At 46.7% G+C, this 19,987-nt stretch overlaps 1 protein-coding gene across 1 annotated transcript; it reads right to left on the minus strand.

Annotated features, from left to right (window-relative positions):
• Positions 1-18,725: 18,725 nt before the first annotated feature.
• LOC139433868 (uncharacterized) lies at positions 18,726-19,727 on the minus strand. Its single transcript, XM_071203303.1, has 2 exons — positions 19,035-19,727; positions 18,726-18,929 (listed from the first exon to the last, which is right to left on the minus strand). The coding sequence occupies exons 1-2, from the start codon at positions 19,725-19,727 to the stop codon at positions 18,726-18,728; spliced, it is 897 nt and encodes a 298-aa protein (XP_071059404.1).
• Between the last annotated feature and the right edge of the window lie 260 nt (positions 19,728-19,987).

A 19,987-nucleotide genomic window follows, 5' to 3' on the forward strand; every position in this document is an offset into this window, starting at 1 on the left:
ACATACATGTTGTCGGGGCACCAGCATTAGTGAAGCCTTCAATAACCAACCAGATCGTCAGTGTTAAGTATATTTCCACCTCCTTCACCCACTTCAACCATGAGATCTTGTGTTGTCAAATTAAATATTTCACAACATTTACTTCACGATTTGTCTGATAGCTTCACACTCGGGTTGAAGCTGACATACAGTGTATCTGTTTTTGAAGACAAATGTATTAGTTGTTTGGCTTACTTTGTCCATATTGATAGACCAACGAGAACATCTCTCATTTAAATTGAAGTCATAAATATAATAAATTGGGTACCAAAGCAACAATAAAAAAAATCAGGCATATACAGATAAAGTAAAGCAGCAATGAAGACATGGAGCTTTCATCCGATTGTATCTGATTGAAATTCACTATCCAATTTACATAACAAATACATTTATCTAACTGTCTGCTTTTGTTTCAGTCAAATACTGTAGTGCACAACATACATGAAGCTAATTAACATTATATTTCTCAGATAATATTTGCATGTGTTAATCTAAACATGTTGGTATCATTTGATTGTTCTACTTTTAACTCTAAAACATTGTATATCTACCCATTTAAAAAGGAATTAGGGCTATTATAGTGGTATAGTGCAAGTCACAAATGTACAATCAGCAATAATATGATTTTACACTTTTAGTTTGGACACAGTTTTCATTCTTAGACAAATACAAAACCCATTGTTATGATTCTGTTTAGTTGTTTTTTGTTGTGTGCTTTTGTGTGCTATTTCCTGTCTCACCCCTCTCTTCTCTGTGTTCCTCTGCAGGGCTGGTGTGTGACAGGGAGTTGGCTGGCTCCTCCCAGTAGCAGACGAGGCACACCTGTTTCCACTCACCTCTTTACCTGTAGATATAAAAGCCCGGTCCTCATGCCACTTCCCTGCCAGATAATTCCTCTGTGTTTCGACCCTCCGGTGTGTCTCGCTGCTCTCCTCGTTGTTTGGATTATTGTTTGGATTTTTGCCAGCCAACTTCCTGACTCCACTGCCGCATTTTTTTGTTCTCTGCTTGAATAAAGCTTTTTGTTTATCGACCATCTCTCTCCAGTCTTTTGCTTTGGGGTCCAAAATCCTATAGGCCGTAACAGAATTATCTGGCCAAAGCATGGACCCCGCAGAGACTGAGAGATTGAAGCAAGCTATTTCGACACAGGGAGCTCGTGTGGGGCAGCACGAACAAGCCCTACAAAGTATCATGGAATCCCTCCACAACCTTAATACCGGTTTCACTCAACTCAGCGGCCGCTTGGACCAGTCTTTCACCCAGCTCAACACTCTGACGGCTCCAGCTCCTGCGCCACCGCCTCCAGCTCCTGCGATTCCAGTCATTCATCCCGGCCAACCCCGTGAACCATTCATCCCCACCCCTGTGAGGTATTCAGGTGATTCAGGGACATGCAGTCAGTTTCTTCACCAGTGCTCCATAGTTTTTGATCAGCAGCCTTTAACTTACTCCTCTGACAGAACTAGAGTAGCTTTCATTATGAGTTTGTTATCGGGTAAAGCAGCTGCATGGGCGGTAGCCATAGCCAAGAGTAACCCAGCTATCTATAACTCCTTTCCTGTGTTTGAGACCGAGATGTATCGAGTGTTTGACCACCCGCTTCAGGGTAAGGAGGCTGGTAATCGGCTCCTTTCTTTATGCCAGGGTTCTGAGTCAGTCTCCATTTACTCAATTGATTTCCGCATTCTCGCAGCAGAGAGCGGGTGGGATGAGACGGCTCTACAGATAGTTTTTTCCCGTGGATTAAACGAGGAGTTAAAGGACGAGCTAGCTGCTCGAGATGAGACTTCGTCCCTTGAGGAGTTAATTTCTTTGGCCATTCGCTTAGATAATCGCCTCCGTGAGAGGCGTAGGGAGAGAACAGACAGGCAGAGATTCCCTCTCCCCTTTTCCCAACCCAAGTCACCATGTCCGCCTGGACAGTCTGCAACTCCTCACCAACGCCTGGAGCCTTTCTGCTACCGGGACCCACCCACCGTCTCCTCATCCCTAAGCCCAGAGGAGCCTATGCAGCTGGGGAGAATGAGGCTTTCACCTGCTGAACGGGAACGCCGTTTCCTCCAGAGGCTCTGCATATACTGTGGTCAGGCTGGCCACATTCGAGCCAACTGTTCCGCTCGGCCAAAAGAGCAAGCTCAGCAGCCGGGGGAGGGGCGCTGGTGAGCCATACTTCTGTCTCCCCTTCCCACGCTAATCGTCTCCAGTTAAAGGGTACGGTTTCTAGTTCTCAAGTTTCCCTTCCTCTCCAAGTCTTAGTTGATTCAGGGGCTGATGAAAATTGTATTGACTCTGACCTGGTTTTCCAGTCTAATCTCCCCTCAGAACTCCTTCCCGAGCCCAAGAACATTTTTTCCCTTGATGGTAGGCTTCTTGCCCGTGTAACTCACCGTACTGCCCCAGTGTCATTGTTACTCTCAGGTAATCATCACGAGACCATTTCCCTGTATCTCATTCCCTCACCCCTTTCTCCGCTGGTGTTAGGTCTCCCCTGGCTTAAACTCCACAACCCACACATAGACTGGGCCACCTTATCCATCGTCAATTGGAGTTTGTTCTGCCACTCTCACTGTTTACACTCTGCCATACCCACCACTGTTACTTCAAAACCTGTTCCCCCCCAGACCTGTTGACCTCACGTCAGTTCCCTCTGAGTATCATGACCTCCAGGAGGTTTTCAGCAAGGATCGTGCCCTGTCTCTACCACCTCATCGACCTTATGACTGTGGCATTGACTTGCTCCCCGGTGCTCCCTTGCCTTCGAGCAGACTTTATAATATCTCCAAGCCGGAGAGGGAGGCCATGGAGACTTATATCACTGACTCTGTTGCTACTGGTCTCATTCGTCCTTCTCGCTCTCCATTGGGGGCAGGGTTTTTTTTTTGTTGACAAGAAGGATAAGACTCTACGCCCCTGTATTGATTTCAGGGGCTTGAATGACATTACTGTAAAGAATAAGTATCCTCTTCCGCTCATAGACTCAGCTTTTGGTTTCCTCCATCAAGCCACCATCTTCTCTAAGTTGGACCTCCGAAATGCCTACCACCTAGTTAGGATAAGGGAGGGAGACGAGTGGAAGACTGCGTTTAAGACGCCCCTGGGACATTTTGAATATTTAGTTATGCCTTTTGGGTTAACTAACGCCCCTGCTGTGTTTCAGACACTCATTAACGATGTCCTTCGTGATATGCTTAACAGATTTGTCTTTGTGTATCTTGATGATATCCTCATTTTCTCTCGTGACCCCCAAGAACATGTCCAACACATGAGGTTGGTGCTACAGAGACTCCTGGAGAACAGACTTTATGTTAAGGCTGAGAAGTGTGCCTTTCATGTTTCCTCTGTTTCATTCCTGGGTTTTGTGGTGGAGAAGGGACAGGTCAGAGCCGACCCTGCCAAAGTCATGGCAGTGGCCGAATGGCCCACTCCTACAACGAGAAAGCAACTCCAAAGGTTTCTTGGTTTTGCCAACTTTTACCGCAGGTTTATTCGTGACTATAGTCGAGCAGCCGCCCCACTCACCAAGCTCACCTCAGTTAAAGTTCCCTTTGTGTGGTCATCTGAAGCTGAGGCTGCTTTTGCCATGTTGAAGTGTTTGTTTTCCTCTGCTCCTGTGTTATCTCACCCTGATTCTTCAGCCCCTTTCGTGGTCGAAGTGGATGCCTCCGACACTGGTGTAGGGGCAGTCCTCTCCCAGCGCTCAGCCTCCGACCAGAAGTTGCATCCCTGCGCCTTCTTTTCCCGCCGGCTCTCCCCGGCAGAAAGAAACTATGATGTGGGAAATCGGGAGCTTCTGGCAGTAGTCTTAGCCCTGCAGGAATGGAGGCACTGGCTTGAAGGCACAACTCATCCGTTTGTGGTATGGACGGACCACAGAAACTTGGCTTATCTCCGTTCTGCTCGCAGGCTCAACTCTCGCCAGGCTCGGTGGGCACTTTTTCTGGGCCGGTTCAGCTTCACCATCAACCCTCGGCCAGGCTCACGGAACATCAAGGCAGATGCCCTGTCACGTCAGTTCGCTCCTCCGGTTGAGGAGCCATCCGCAGGAACCATTCTTCCATCCTCCTGTGTGGTGGGAGTAGCCAGGTGGGAGGTTGAGAGGGTGGTCCTGGAGGCACAAGAGGACCATCCAGCTCCTGAGGGTTGTCCACCGGGTCGGCTGTTCGTTCCACCGCACGCCAGATCTTCAGTGCTCCAGTTGGGACATGATTCTAAGATAGCTTGCCATCCAGGAGCACTTCGGACTCTAGGCCTCATCCAACAATGCTTCTGGTGGCCCTCCATGTCCTCTGACGCCAAGAAGTATGTCGCCGCCTGCTCCATCTGCGCCCGCAGTAAGGCATCCCACCGCGCCCCTGCTGGTCTTCTCCGCCCTCTTCCCATTCCTCATCGGCCTTGGTCTCACATCGCCATGGACTTCGTGACGGGTCTTCCCCCATCGGAAGGAAATACAGTTATCCTGACGATTGTTGACCGCTTTTCCAAGGCCGTACACTTCGTTCCCCTACCTAAGTTACCTTCTGCTCTGGAGACTGCTACACTAATCACCCAGCATGTTTTTAGATTGCATGGCATTCCTCTGGACATTGTTTCTGACAGGGGTCCGCAATTTGCCTCTCGAGTCTGGAAAGCCTTTTGCCAGGCATTGGGGGCGTCGGCCAGTCTGTCATCGGGTTACCACCTGCAGACCAACGGCCAGACTGAGCGTGCGAATCAGGACCTGGAGGCAGCCCTTCGCTGTGTCTCTTCTCACCATCCAGTCTCCTGGGCCTCCCACCTGCCTTGGGTTGAATATGCCCACAACTCCCTGGTTTGCACCGCCACAGGAATGTCTCCATTCATGGCTTCTGTTGGGTTCCAACCCCCTCTCTTCCACGACCAGGAGAGGGATGTGGCAGTCCCCTCAGTACAGGGGCATCTTCGGCGGGCCCGCAGAGTCTGGCATGAAGCTCGGGCAGCTCTCGTTCGCACTGCTGCTCGCAACCAGAGGCTTGCAGACCGCCATCGCACTCCAGCTCCAGACTACCAGCCCGGTCAGAAGGTCTGGCTGTCCTCCCGTGATCTGCCACTCCAGACTGACTCCCGCAAACTGGCACCCAGGTACATTGGCCCGTTTGTCATTGAACGGATTATTAACCCCGCTGTGGTTAGGCTCAAGCTGCCTGCTGCCTTGAATGTCCACCCATCATTTCATGTCTCACTTCTCAAACCAGTTTCCTCCAGTCCTCTGAGCCCTCTGGCCGAGCCCCCTCCTACCCCCCGGAGTATTGACAATCATCCTGCTTTCACCGTCCAGCGGTTGTTGGATGTACGAAGGCGAGGCCGGGGGTTCCAGTACTTGGTGGATTGGAAGGAGTACGGACTAGAGGAGCGTCAATGGGTCTCCCGCTCCCTGATTTTGGACCCTGCTCTCCTTAGGGACTTTTATGAGAGGTACCCGGACAGGCCTGGTAGGACGCCAGGAGGCGTCCGTTGAGGGGGGGGTACTGTTATGATTCTGTTTAGTTGTATTTTTGTTGTGTGCTTTTGTGTGCTATTTCCTGTCTCACCCCTCTCTTCTCTGTGTTCCTCTGCAGGGCTGGTGTGTGACAGGGAGTTGGCTGGCTCCTCCCAGTAGCAGACGAGGCACACCTGTTTCCACTCACCTCTTTACCTGTAGATATAAAAGCCCGGTCCTCATGCCACTTCCCTGCCAGATAATTCCTCTGTGTTTCGACCCTCCGGTGTGTCTCGCTGCTCTCCTCGTTGTTTGGATTATTGTTTGGATTTTTGCCAGCCAACTTCCTGACTCCACTGCCGTATTTTTTTGTTCTCTGCTTGACTAAAGCTTTTTGTTTATCGACCATCTCTCTCCAGTCTTTTGCTTTGGGGTCCAAAATCCTATAGGCCGTAACACCCATAGGCCTACATCCTAACATCCCACAGTAGCCATTGACACTTTTAAACTACATGAATTACAATATTTACATTTTAATAAGTACAGCTCGGTACAACTACTGATTTATTATACAGCACCTTACACACATATTACACATTGCCTTAAGCTAATTTTACATATAGGAACCAAAATAAAAAAGGATTTGAACTTCAAATCTTGCAAACGTCCTGTAAGGCAAGGCAAGGCAAGGCAAGTTTATTTATATAGCACTTTTCGACGCAGGGTAATTCAAAGTGCTTTACAAAAAAGAAATGAAAGACATTAAGCATTAAAAAAGAAAAGCTAATAAAATAAACATTAAGGAAAAATACATGGATAAAAGTTACAGTGCAGTCTAAAATATGAATAGTTCAATTAAACATTACAAGAAAAAGTACATGGATAAAAGTTACAGTGCTAATAAAATAAACATTAAGGAAAAATACATGGATAAAAGTTACAGTGCAGTCTAAAATATGATTTAATTTAGACAGACTTTCTTCACCATATTTTGCTCGCATGACATCCACAATCGGACCCTCAGGAGGCTGTACACACCCCCTCCCCTGCTTTGCTTCCATAACAAAGTCTTTAAAGTGTTACCAAAACACTATAACTGTAAGACTAAACTCAGAGAAAATAATCAATTTAGGGTGCGTTCACACAGGTCTGCCTTGTATAGTCCGGTTGAATCGAACCCTGGTGCGTTTAGCCGCTTGGTGCGGTTTATTTGGGTCGGTGTGAACACAATCCGAGACCTCTTAAGTGAACTAAACAACCGGACTCCGGTCCGCTAAAATAGGTGGTCTCGGAGCGCTTGCTTGCGAACTCTGGAGCGGTTCATTGTTGGTGTGAACGCAATCCACACCAAAACATAGGAAGCGTAGTATTTACGTGTCACAAGAACGCGGATATCTTCAAAATCTTTAGCGAAAGAGTCTTTCAAGACATCCGCGGTTGTTTAGTTAAAGAGTGAAGCAGAATGAAGTGTTGAAAAGTGTTGTGTAAAGTAAAAATTCTCCGTCAGCTACATATAGGTAAGAACACCTGTCGTCGGTGGAACGCCCCTCCTCTGCAGAGCGTCTCTCATTATGTGTTATAATTAGGGCTGTCAGTCGATTAAAATATTTAATCGTGTTAAAATAATTAGTGCCGTTAATTTATTTTTGCGTTAACGCGTTATTAATGCGTTAACTTGACAGCCCTAGTTATAATGTTTTTTAACGGACGTTGTCTGATTATATAATCATATGCGCGGGCCGCTAGTGTCTGTTGATCTCCAGATTAACAGCAGCATGAGAATAACCTGCCGAAAATGCCGATGCTCCATCCCAGCTAGCGGGGAACGTTCTCACAACTTTGGCTAACGTTACATATTGGTTCTAATAAGATTTTAAAGAAACGTTTTAATCTGATGTTCAAAGAACCTTTTTAGGATGTTTATTTTTTCAAATAATGTTCCTATAAGGTTTAAGGTTAACTAAGACATAACGTTTTAATTGCAACATTCAGAGGATGTGTTGAGGATGTTATTGAGGCCTGAGATGACAGAAAGTTTATTTATAAAACGTTCCTTTAATGTTACATGATAACTAATGAAGAACATTCTCCAAGCAACATTCTGCAAATGTTTTCAGGATGTTATGAGGCCTGAGATTACAGAAAGTGTTTTATAAAATGTGCCTTCAATGTGATATGTTAACAAAGGTGGAACGTTTTCCTTGCAACATTCTAAGGATGTGTTTTGGACGTTGTTGGGTAACACATTAAAGATGTTCTTTATAAAACGGTTCCTCAATGTTACATGATAACAAAAGAAGAACATTTTGAAAGCAACATTTGGATAATGTTTTCAGGAGGTTATTATTTTTTTATAAAATGTTCCTGTGATGCGAAATATTAACAGGGTCATGGTCAATGTCAGATTTATTTGTAGTGCGCTTTAAAAAACAAACTTGCTGCATTTGTTTGAAAAGGATGTTTAAAAGAAATCTGATGTCACCACATTTTCGTTTTTAGAAAAAAACAAGCATGTAATTCATGATATTTTGCACGTTTGCGTAGGCATGTCTGAGTTCCCAGCTAGACATCGTTGGTTCTAAAAACATTCTGAGAATGTTACCATTCATTGTTCTAGGAATGGTTTCATCGAGAAGTTTTATTTTGGTTCCTAGAATGTACTTCTAAAAGGTAGGATAACGTTCTCTAAAAACATTCTTAAAATGTTTGGTGATAACATTGTTCGAACATTATACCCCAAGTGTTTTTGTTGTTTATGCACATATCTCTATGGTCATATGGATCGAATAACACTTAGAAAACCAAAGACAGACATATAGAAGAATGGACCGACTATCACTGCCCGTCCCTGAAACCCCTGTTCATTTCATTTCATTTCAAACCTTTATTTATACAGATAAATCCCATTGAGATCATTGATCTATTTTTCAAGGGAGACCTGCTCAAGTAGTTCCACATGAAACATAAAAACATAAATAGAACAACAAAAGGACATCATACAGCATCATTTACATAATTATCCACATAAACAGGAACCAATAGCTTCCGATTGAGTAGCATCCAACCGAGCTTTAAAAACATTTAGTGGCACCAGATTGTTCAGTTTCCATTTAATTTGCAGACTATTCCAAGACAGAGGAGCTGCGCATCTAAAAGCAGTCTTCCCTAAGACAGTCCTAGCAGTTGGCACATTTAATAAAACTACAGCATTCGATCTCAGGCAGTAGCCACTTACAATTTTCCGTGAGATCAGGGAGCAGATGTAGGATGGAAGTTTCCCAAACATGGCTTTGTATATAAAAATGTACCAGTGACTGAGCCTCCGTACAGTTAGTGAAAGCAAACCAGCCCTTGCATACAGGGTACAGTGATGGGTTAATGCTTTACAGTTTGTCACAAATCTTAGTGCACTGTGATACGCAGCATCTAACTTGACCAGGCAATTGGCAGGTGCATTCATATACAACAAATCACCATAGTCCAGCACAGGTAAAAAGGTCACAGTGACTAGCCTTTTCCTGGCCTCAAGCGAGAAACAGGACTTGTTTCTGAAAAAGAACCCTAGCCTAACCCTCAGTTTTTTAAGTAGGTTATTGACATGAAGTTTAAAAGAGAGACAATCATCAAGCCAGATACCAAGGTATTTGTAACAGGCAACAACTTCAAGTTTTGTTCCTTGCGTAGTTACACTATCTAAAACAGGCTCTGGTGTCTTTTTTGCTTTTGAAAAGAGCATTACCTTGGTTTTATCCACATTTAAAAGAAGCTTTAATTCAGAGAGCTGAGTCTGAATAGTGTTAAAAACAGCCTGTAATTTAACAACAGCCTCTTTAATGGAGGGACCAGCACAATACATCACAGTATCATCCGCATAAAAATGTAAAGTAGCTTCATCCACATTATCACCTAAACTGTTAATATATATGGAGAATAAAAGTGGTCCTAAAACAGAACCTTGTGGTACACCATTAGAAATGTTTAACCACTCGGAATACAGTCCATAAAAATGAACACATTGGGACCTTTCAGAGAGGTAGTTCACAAACCACCCCACTGCAAGGCTGGATATGCCAATACTGAGTAGCCTCTGCTTTAAGATGCGATGCGATAATCAACGGTGTCAAACGCTTTGGAAAGGTCAATAAACAGAGCTGCACAACTCTGCTTATTATCTAAAATACTAGTAATGTCATTTACCACTTTCATTGTCGCAGTGATGGTGCTGTGTTTCTTTCTGAATCCTGACTGATGTTTAGACAGGATATCATTTATACATAAAAACTCCTTTACTTGTTCACTCACAAGTCGTTCGAGCACCTTAGCCAGAACTGACAGTTTAGAGATTGGCCTATAGTTATTTAAAATATTTGCCTCCCCTCCTTTCAGTAAAGGCAAGACATAAGCAGACTTCCATACTGTTAGTGAGTTAGTGCCCCCCCCCCACCTGCCTGCTGGTCTGCTCTACACGGCTGGGAGCAATCTCCAATCAACCACACCTGCAACCTGCTCATCAGCCACACTATGAAAACCTGCAACCTGCACTCACTCCCTGCCGGATTGTTGCTGTGAACGGATTGTTGCGTGCCGCTCTACCTTTTTACCAGCATATTCTTTGACAACTTTGTCTGCTTTTGCCTCACACTCATTTTTGTGTCTCTCCCAGGAGGAATCCAAGGCCTTCCACACTCCCAAGACCAGCCATGCCTCTCCACCCTGGAACAACTGTTTCCCACTGCTGCCGCAACCTCCACTCCCAGCTCCCCTTTTCTAATAAACAAATGTTACTTTCACCAGCTGATTCTGAGTCATCCTTTTACATGTGTTGATAGTCAAATTCCAATAGTTAAGTACACTATCATAATCATCCTAATGACCACAGTGGTCAGTCCACTTACCCAGTAATTTTGAGTTGAACAATTACAGGAATATTATGTCTTTATGTTCTAATAATGTAAACATATTTTAGTAAATTGTTACCACAGAACATTTGCATACTTTTTTAAAGATAAACCATGTTATTCTTCTCTAAAATAATAACATTCTGGCAACATAAAAAATCTAACTTGCAGCTGAAAATGTTTTAAGAACAGTAGGGCATAATGTTCTAACAATGTTAGCAAAAACATTTTAAGAATGTTTTTAGAGAATGTTATCCTACCTTTCAGAAGAACATTCTGGAAACCAAAATAAAACCTCCCGCTGAAAACGTTTTAATTATAGTAGGGCATAATGTTCTAACAATGTTATCAAAACATTTGAAGAAGGTTATCACCAAACATTTTAAGAATGTTTTTAGAGAACGTTATCCTACCTTTCAGAAGAACGTTCTGGGAACCAAACAAAAACTTCCCGCTGAAAACATTCCTAGAACAATGACTGTAACATTCTCAGAATGTTTTTAGAACCAAACATTTCTAGCTGGGATGGCGGAGGCTCCGGTAGAAATTGCCGGGATTTGCGTGTTTACCCCCTTAATGTCTGACCAATGGTTGAACAGCATTTCCGTGCACATGACTTGTGTTTAAAGTGTATAGTCCGTTTGAGTTTTGCCCGTGTGAACGCAAACCGAACCTTCTGAAAAATGAAACAATGTAACAAACTGTCGTCTGATGCGCACCAGAAAACGGACTATTAGGTGTGAATCAAGCCCCCAGGAAGTGCTTTGGACTCAGATGAAAATATTCGTGGTGGCCAAACGGCGGTACTACACTTCCGTTTGGTTGCCAGGCCCGGAAACACTTTTTCCCATTGACTTACATTGGGAAAGAGTGGTCTGTAAATCGTTGGATAATTTTTTTTAAACTAAATAAACTACCCAGTATGAACACTTGTATAGCCCTTATTAAAAACATTCGTTCCTCAAGTTGTAAAAATGTGCTAATAACGTTATTCTGAGAGTTATTTCCCTCTGCATTATGAACGCGCATCTAACCCACGGGACCGCGCCGCCCAGCACGTTCATGTGATGTGACGTGTTCAGTACTACATGAGTTTCTCTTTACCCATGGATGCACAATAAGAACGGACCCATATCGCCTTACTGCCAGCCCATGGAGCTGTAATAATGGATATATTACACATATTTGTTGTAATTCATCATTTATGATGATCACTATTTGTTACACTGTAACAAATAAGATTGGCTGCAAAGTTTTCCAGGTCGGATGCGTAAGAATAAAAACCAGACTTTCAAAGGAGGTATAATTTAATTTTGGTTTAGTATTGATAAGTAAACTTGAGTCAAAGATTTCTGCAACTCCACCTCCTTGGCCTGTGCCTCGGGCAATATGAGTATTGATATGGGTGAGTGGAGTGGCCTCATTTATGGTGACATATTCTTCATGTCTCAACCAAGTTTCAGTGAGACAGCATATATCAATATTATAATCTGATATTAAATCATTTACCAATATTGCTTTAGATGCTAGAGATCTTATGTTTAAGAGACCACATTTAATCGTCCTGTTTTGTTGCACTGTAGTAGTTGTTACATTTACTTGTATTAGGTTAACTTATTTAGTGGGAATGCTGTTAACAGCATTCCAACTAACTGTTCTTCTACGGATGAAAAGTTTATTATTATTCCGCCGACTTATTTTGGCCCTCTTCTCCTCCCGCATTGAACATTGCAGAAACTCCGTTCGAACATCAAAACGTTCAGCTCGGTCGGGAATCGATGGCTATTACTTTTCTCATTCATAACTTTCATAATTCCAGAGATACATAATACATCACATTTTTAACATTGAAGTCAATGGAGGAAATCTTCAGACTTCAACAAATCTTCATGCGACTTCAACTGCTAACTGTTCATTCATACTTTCACTCAGACACCTCATTCCAACTTTAAAATGTTCTGGCATTATTCGTGTAAAAAAACTTTTAAATCTGATTCTTACTTTTAGAGATATTAACATTTGTTCAGACCTTGTTTTAGAGGTTTTATTCACATTTTAACATTAACTAGAGGGCGTAATGTCACACAGCTTGAGGGTAAGAAATCTTGAAATGTGCCTTCATATATTTTTTTAAAACTGCCATAATTCCCAAACCCTACATTCCTGGGACATAATTTTTCATGATAAACGTAGGAAAACTTCTCGTAGCTTGAAAAATGACAAATAATTCAACAAAATGCCTCTTGAGGGCATGAAGTGACAAAAACGTTCAACATTCCTCCATTGAAGACCATTGTAATTTCAGGTAGATATTTCCTCACGGTAGCAGCCGCACACCTTTAGTTAAACTGCCAAAAAGGCCGCATTATTAACCCGAAAGTACACAAAAATTACACTTCAGATACTCAACTTCCTTGACATGCTTCACGTTTTGATATTTCACAGATATCTGTTACGGTTCTTCCACAAAACCTTCACATGTAAGAGGTTCATCTCTCATTCAGAACAATGGAAACCTATAGGTTACTTACGTAACCCCAGGACTCAGAGTAACATGAAGTGAGATGTCTCACTATGGGATGTGCGGAGCAAACAGAAGCATCAATCACATTACGCCAATCCTGATTGGCTGGTGATCTTGACGTCAGCATCAGGGGAAATCACCCCCTATAAGTAGCTTGCGCCACAACGCATGCGTCATTCAAAATAAGCACCTCTTCTCGCTTCACCATAGCAAGGAGGGCCGTCTGGTGAGACATCTCACTTCATGTTACTCTGAGACCTGGGGTTACGTAAGTAACCTATAGTTCTCATTCATAACACTCCGTTCGATGTCTCACTATAGGATATTGTAGCTCCCGTATTGCCAGACGAGCTTATCTCGAGAATCACCGATCAACCAGAATTTAACAGGTAGAGTCCCAACTCAACAAGGTGCCCAGCACTGCTCGGGCCACGCTTGGAGCGGAGACGTCTAGCCTGTAAAAGCGGACAAAAGTGAGCGGCGAGGACCAGCTCGCCGCTGCACAGATGTCTTGGATGGAAACACCCTTGAACAAAGCCCATGATGTAGCCCGGCCCCGAGTCGAGTGAGCCCGCAGACCTGAAGGTGCTTGCAAATTCTGACTCGTATAGGCCAAAGCAATTGCCTCCACAATCCAGTGGGAGAGCCGTTGCTTAGTAACAGGCTTACCCTTGTGAGGGTTAGCCCAGGACACGAAGAGTTGGGCATTAAGACGAAGCTCTTTTGATCTGTCCATATATGTGTGGAAAGCCCGGACTGGACACAACAGATCCTGCTGCTGCTCCCCGGAGTAAACCAGCTGCGGAGGAAATGCCTCAACTACCGTCTTCCTGCGAACCAACCACCTTTGGTGTAAAGGCAGGGTTGGGCTTCAACAACACTCTCGTTTGCCCTGGGGCGAACTGAGTGCATGAGGGATGTACAGACAGTGCGTGAATATCGCTGACCCGCTTGGCGGATGCCAGGGCCAGTAACAGCACTGTCTTGAGTGACAGGTGTTTCATGTCAGCTCCTTCCAGGGGTTCAAATGGGGTCATTCTGAGCCCATTTAAAACCACTGCCAGGTCCCATAAGGGCACCAGCGACCTGGAGACAGGGAGGAGCCTGCGAGCTCCCTTCATAAAACGGCAAACCAAAGGATGTTGGCTAGCCGTCTTACCCTCAAAGCCCACATGGCATGCAGCAATAGCAGCCAGGTACACCTTGATCGTGGAGAAAGCTCTGTGTTTATCGATCAAGTCCTGTAGGAATGATAAAATCACCCCGACAGGACATTGAAAAGAGATGTGTCCTTCTTGAAGGCACCACTCCTCAAACACCCTCCACTTACAGTCGTAAAGAGACCTGGTGGAGGAAGCTCTCGCACTCTGAATAGTGTTTATCACCTTCTGAGGGAGTCCCACTGTATTCAGATTGTACCACTCACGGGTCAGGCCCATAGTGCCCCGCGCTCTGGGCGTGGGTGAAGGATCGACCCCCCCGCCTGAGACAATCTGTCCCTGCGTGGTGGGGGCTGCCATGGCTGCCCGCACAACAGCTGATATATCTCCGCCAGCCCGTACGTTGCGGGATAGGGCGGAAACATCAGAGTAATTGTGTGGTATTGCTCCTTCACTCTGGCCAGAGTTGGGGGTAACAGAGCCAGGGGTGGGAATGCGTAGAGAGGACCCGGAGGTCAATCGTGTACGAGTGCGTCCCCGCCTAACAGTGCGTTTAAATTGTGAATTAAAGAGAACAGCTGTCATTGAGCATTTTTTCTTTATGCGAACAGATTTGATGCGGCTCCGCCGTAACGCACCCACAGCGGACTCACGATCCTTGGATGTGGAGTCCAATCTGCATAGAGTGGTGCACCTCTGGACAGTAGTTCTGTCCCGAGGTGCATCACTCCCGGTACCTGTGTCGCTCTCAGAGAGAGGAGACGTCTGCCGCTCCAAGGGATCAGTTTGTGTGCCAGTGTGTGTGACTGGAGACAACGCAACCTCCCTTGGCGGTTCATACACGATATCGTGTTGTCTGTCCTCACGAGGACATGGTGTCCTCTGAGAGAAGCCAGGAAGTGTTTTAGGGTGGGGAACACCGCTAAAAGCTCCGGGTAATTTACGTGCGCCCGCTGGAGGTCTCTGCTCTAGAGACCTCTCACCGGGCGACCTTCGTAGATACCCTATCAGCCTGTCTGACATGCGTCCGTGGTGACCACCTTCCATGAAAGGACAGCACCCGTAGGCGCGTCCCGCACTAGAAAAGTCGGGTGTAGTGCCACTACGCATTACATAATAACCAATACTCTCCGCACGCCGTGGCGCGCGGGGTTTAGTTTTATTATGAGACCCATGTTGAGCGGGTGCTTTACGAGGACATTTGTCTGCGTAATCTGACTCTGCTCGGCGGGCATTATAGATAAAACCCTTCTTTCTAGGAGAGAGAGGGCCTCTCTCTCCAGAATATGGGTTGACTCTCTCTGGGCTTGTGAAAACAGATAAAGTATAACTGTTTTGAGAAGCCCAGGCAGATGTCGTGAGTATCTCCTGCTGTATGCTCCTTAGAGCCAGCTGAGATGTCACGCTTCCGACTCCAGCCGGCACTGCGCATGTGCGTGACGGTGGTGCCCTTACAGCTCCAGTCGGCACTGCGCATGCGTGTGACGGTGGTGCCCTTAAAGCCCCAGCCGGCACTGCGCGTGCGCGTGGCGGTGGTCCCTTCACAGACCCGTCAATAATCCGCCTTTTGAGAGATGCCGTAGCTGCTCTCAAAGGGGGAAGAATTGGCGGGCTGTTTATTGGTTTTATTGATTTTCTTTTCTTTTCTTTGAGCTGCGCCCTCGGCCTGAAGCCTGGATGCGTCAGCGGCAAATGTTTTATGACAGAGGAATCAATCAGCATGTGACATGTGTTTGTGCGGACTTGAGGATGGTGTTTAGGCATCTCTCGAGGCGGCGGGAACACAGTCACGGAGGGGAGAAGGAGGGGCTGTCACGCCGCTCGCTTCTTCTTCCTCGACTGCTGGCCGAAATTCTGGGTTGGCTGAGCCTGAGCTGCAGCCGGAACCGGAGATTTTCTCGGCCAACTTGCCCTTGTCTCCAGCCTGGGCTGGGGACTCGGGGTGGGCTGCGACCTCTGCTTGAGCACATCTGTTCGAGTTGGGTGTTTTCAAAGGGGGAAAATATACTGGTGATCCTAGCAGAGACAGTGGCAGTACGTCTGGCTGCCGTGATACAGACCTGACTTTTGAGCAGAGAAAGGAGCTGTTGCTGTTGCAGCTAGAAATTAAAAGGCTTGAGTTAGAGGAGCGGCTCAGTTTAATGAACAAGATCCGGATACATTTTTCTCCTTGTTTGAGCGTGTGGCTGAGAGCAGAGACTGGTCAGAGGCTAATAGCACCTTATTGCTGCAGTGTGTGCTAACAGGTAGGGCCCAGGAAGCTTATTCTGCTTTAACGATGGCGGACAGCAAAGTGTATCTGAGAGTTAAAACTGCTGTATTGAGGGCTTACGAGTTAGTCCCTGAGGCCTATCGGCAGAGGTTTCGGTCCTGGGAGATGTCTGACAAGCAGACACATGTTGAGTTTGCCAGGGATCTGGTTACCTCTTTCGGTAGGTGGTGTAACTCCTTGAAAGTGGATACGTATGTCGCATTGTGTGAGTTGATGGTGTTGGAGCAATTAAAAAATTCTGTGCCCAGCCACATTGCGGTTTACATCAGCGAGCGCAAAGTGAAGACTGCTGCAGAGGCTGCTGCTCTGGCAGATGACTATGTGCTAACGCACAGGGGCGGTCGCGACTTCAGGGTCCAGGATGGAGGGGGTATGTATCGTGCAGGGAGATGGGAAGAGAAAGCTAATCCGCACGGGGGTGAGCGTGAGATGCGAGGTCCGCCACAGGGAGATTCGGAGATCTGTCATTACTGCAGGGAGAGAGGGCACTGGAAGGCTGACTGTCCCAAAGCTAAGGCTAGCAGGGAGAACTGTGTAGGCCAGTTTAACTCTGCTGCTTGTGCTGTGTCTGTGGTGCCGTTACCTGTCATCTCTCCCTGTCGGCAGATTAATGAGCCATGCGGGTGGAAGGACCCAGTGTTTTCGGCATTTGTGTCAACCGGATACGTGTCATTGGTGGGAAGTGATATCAGCGTGCCGGTAAAGATTTTGAGAGACACTGCATCGTATGACTCGTACATTCTGAGCTCTGTGTTACCGTTTTCGGAAGAACCTGGAACTGGGGAGTTTGTCCGGATGCGAGGTATGGGAATGACTGTTGTGCCTGTTCCTCTGCATTCTGTTGTGCTTAACTCAGGTCTGGTGCAGGGTGAGGTCGCCATGGGGGTCCGTCCTGTAATGCCAATTGGTGGTGTGGATGTTATCCTGGGTAACGGCCTGGCTGGCAGCCGTGTATGGGCTGAGGGTCCACCGCCTACCATGCAGTCATCTTCACCCACTGTGACTGTTAAGGCAGGGGAGAATGTCAAGTGCTCTCCTGCAGTGTTGGTGGCTTGTTCTGTGACCCGGGCTGTGAGCCGTGCACAGGAGGGATCTGAGCAGGGTGAAGAGGTCAGTGCGACAGATTCAGTGGTTATTCCTGACTGGTTGTTGTCGGTATCCCGCAGTGAGTTGGTGAGGGAGCAGAAAGCGGATGTCTCCCTGAGTCAGTTTTTTGAGGCGGTTCTCTCCACCGGGGATGGAAATGGTGTCAACAGGGCTTGTCAGCTGCAAGGGGGATTGCTGGTCAGAAAGTGGTGGTCACGTGGGCAAGGCTTCATTGATGGGCCAGTATATCAGATTTTGGTTCCTGTCAGATTTCGTGAGGAGGTCCTCAGAAAAGCGCATGGGCAGTCGGGACATCTGGGTGTCCGTAAAACATGTGGTTACCTGTTGCGGCATGTCTTTTGGCCTGGGTTGAGGAGAGATGTGTCTCGGCATGTTAGGTCATGTCACGCATGTCGGATGGGTGGGGCAGTTCGGCAGCGACCTGGGGGTCAGGTCTTGGGTTTGTTGCCGGGGTCTAGGTTGCGGGTTCTGGAGGGATATTCCGGGTTCTTCCAGGTGCAGGGTCAGGGGACTGGCCATAGTGGTCTTCTGTCCACGCCGGAATATCGGAGAAGAGCTCCTAGCATTTTGGGTACTAACGGTGTTCTTAGTGGAACTCCTTTCTTATGGGGGGGGGTGTGACGACCCCTCCACACCACGTGGGGTGCCGTCTGGTTGTGGGTGTGCTTTGTGGGTGTTCACAGGTTCATGGCTGATGAGTCGCACCGGTGGGAGGATACCTGCCTGATGAGCTGCACCTGGAGAAGAAAAGGATATAGGAGGAGCCCAGCCGTTACGTCGCTCTGTCTCCTCTGGGCACTTGTCCTATGCCAGCGTCAGGGACCTGTTGCTGGTTCTTGTTGTTTGTTTGTTTGTTTGTTTGTTTGTTTGTTTGTTTGTTTTGAATAAACGAACGTTATATCATACCCCTCGTCTCGCCTCCCCGCTTTATGTTGCAGCCCAGGAGCCGGGTTGTAACAACATACAAATAAAACAACATTTAAACTATATACACATTCAGGCTGAGCAGGGAGTCCCAGGTGGTGCTGCTGGACCTGGCTGCCACAATTAGGACCCTGGTGTCCTCTGATGGTGGGTGGGGCTTCATTTGGGGTGGTCTCCAGAGCTGTTGGGGATGCTTCTCTCCACAGTACATCGGATTGTCCATTAGGGCTAGGGTTCGCAGGGCGGACGCAATCGATGGCTGCCATGTCACTAAGATGTTTTCAGCAGCAGATAAGAACAAAAGATGTATATAAATATTGCATACGGTTATTTTATCACAGCTCGTCAATTGTTTTACATACCTTTACACATAATCGTGGTCACCAGGAACCTCCTCCAGGGCAGACACCTCCGCAGACAGTTGGTCCCGCCAAGGAGCACCACTGACTGCCTCCAACACATTCTCCCCCTCATCCTCCGCTACATCCTCCACAGTGTCCTCTTCTGGGGCCATGATGTCGCCGGCCCCAATACAGATGTTGTGGAGGATGGCACATGCTGTTATCATCTGAAATTTAAAAATTGGCAGAAATATATATATATATATATGTAATACCTCATGTTAGATCTACTCTTCAGTATTATCAAAATGTCCTAATGGGTGATTACTTACTTGAGGAACGAAGGTGTGGTGCACCTCCAGCGCTTGCAGGAAGATACTCCTGAATCGTGTCTTCATCACCCCGAAGGCACACTCGATGATGGAGCGTGCCTGGGAGTGATGGCTGTTGAAGCGCTGGGGTCCCACACCTTGCAGCGGCCGTTTGTATGGAGTGATGAGGGGGAGTGGATGTTGGAGGCAGGGGTACCCCCCGTCTGCGAGGATAAAGTGCCCTGGAGGAGGGTAGAGTGCCTGCCGATAGAGTGGGCTGTGGCGGAGCACTCTAGAGTCATGGACTGACCCAGGCCAGCCCACGTACGTGTCGATGAAGCGGCCCTGATGGTCACAAACAGCCTGCAGCAAAATGGAGCTGAACAGTTTTCTATTTCTATAGCAGTGACCATCAGGGCCGCTTGGTGGCACGATGCGGACATGGCAGCCGTCGATTGTTCCAGCAGCTTTTCTGAAGGCTCTGTGTCTGGCCAGCCCTGCGAACCCACGCGACACAGCCTCCAGGTCTTCTGCTGTCCTGGGGAGGTGGATGACCTGGTGGCAAATGGCCACCACCTCCTCAGTCACTCTGTGGACAATCCGATGTACCGTGGATCTAGGCAACCCAAAAACTCTGGAGACCACCCTGCATGATGCCCCACTTGCCAGCCAGAACAGGAACACCAGGGTCTCAATTGTGGCCCCCCCATCCATGTCTCCTGTCCTGACCCAGGAGTTCCAGCAGCAACTTCATGGACTCCCTGCTCAGCCTGAAATCAGGGCGTGTGTCCTGGTCATTAAAAAACCTGTCCAGGACAGGGACGCTTAGGTTGACCCTGCAATACAGGGGCCTTGGCTGGTAGAGGGAAAGGTTGAGAAAAAAGGGTTAAATAAGTGAACAGCATTTTTGTTCTATGTTTATACATATATCTATTGACATGTTTATATATATATATATTTATTGATATATATAC

This window comes from Pseudochaenichthys georgianus, chromosome 5 (assembly GCF_902827115.2).
Source record: "Pseudochaenichthys georgianus chromosome 5, fPseGeo1.2, whole genome shotgun sequence".
NCBI classification, from domain to species: Eukaryota; Metazoa; Chordata; class Actinopteri; order Perciformes; family Channichthyidae; genus Pseudochaenichthys; species Pseudochaenichthys georgianus.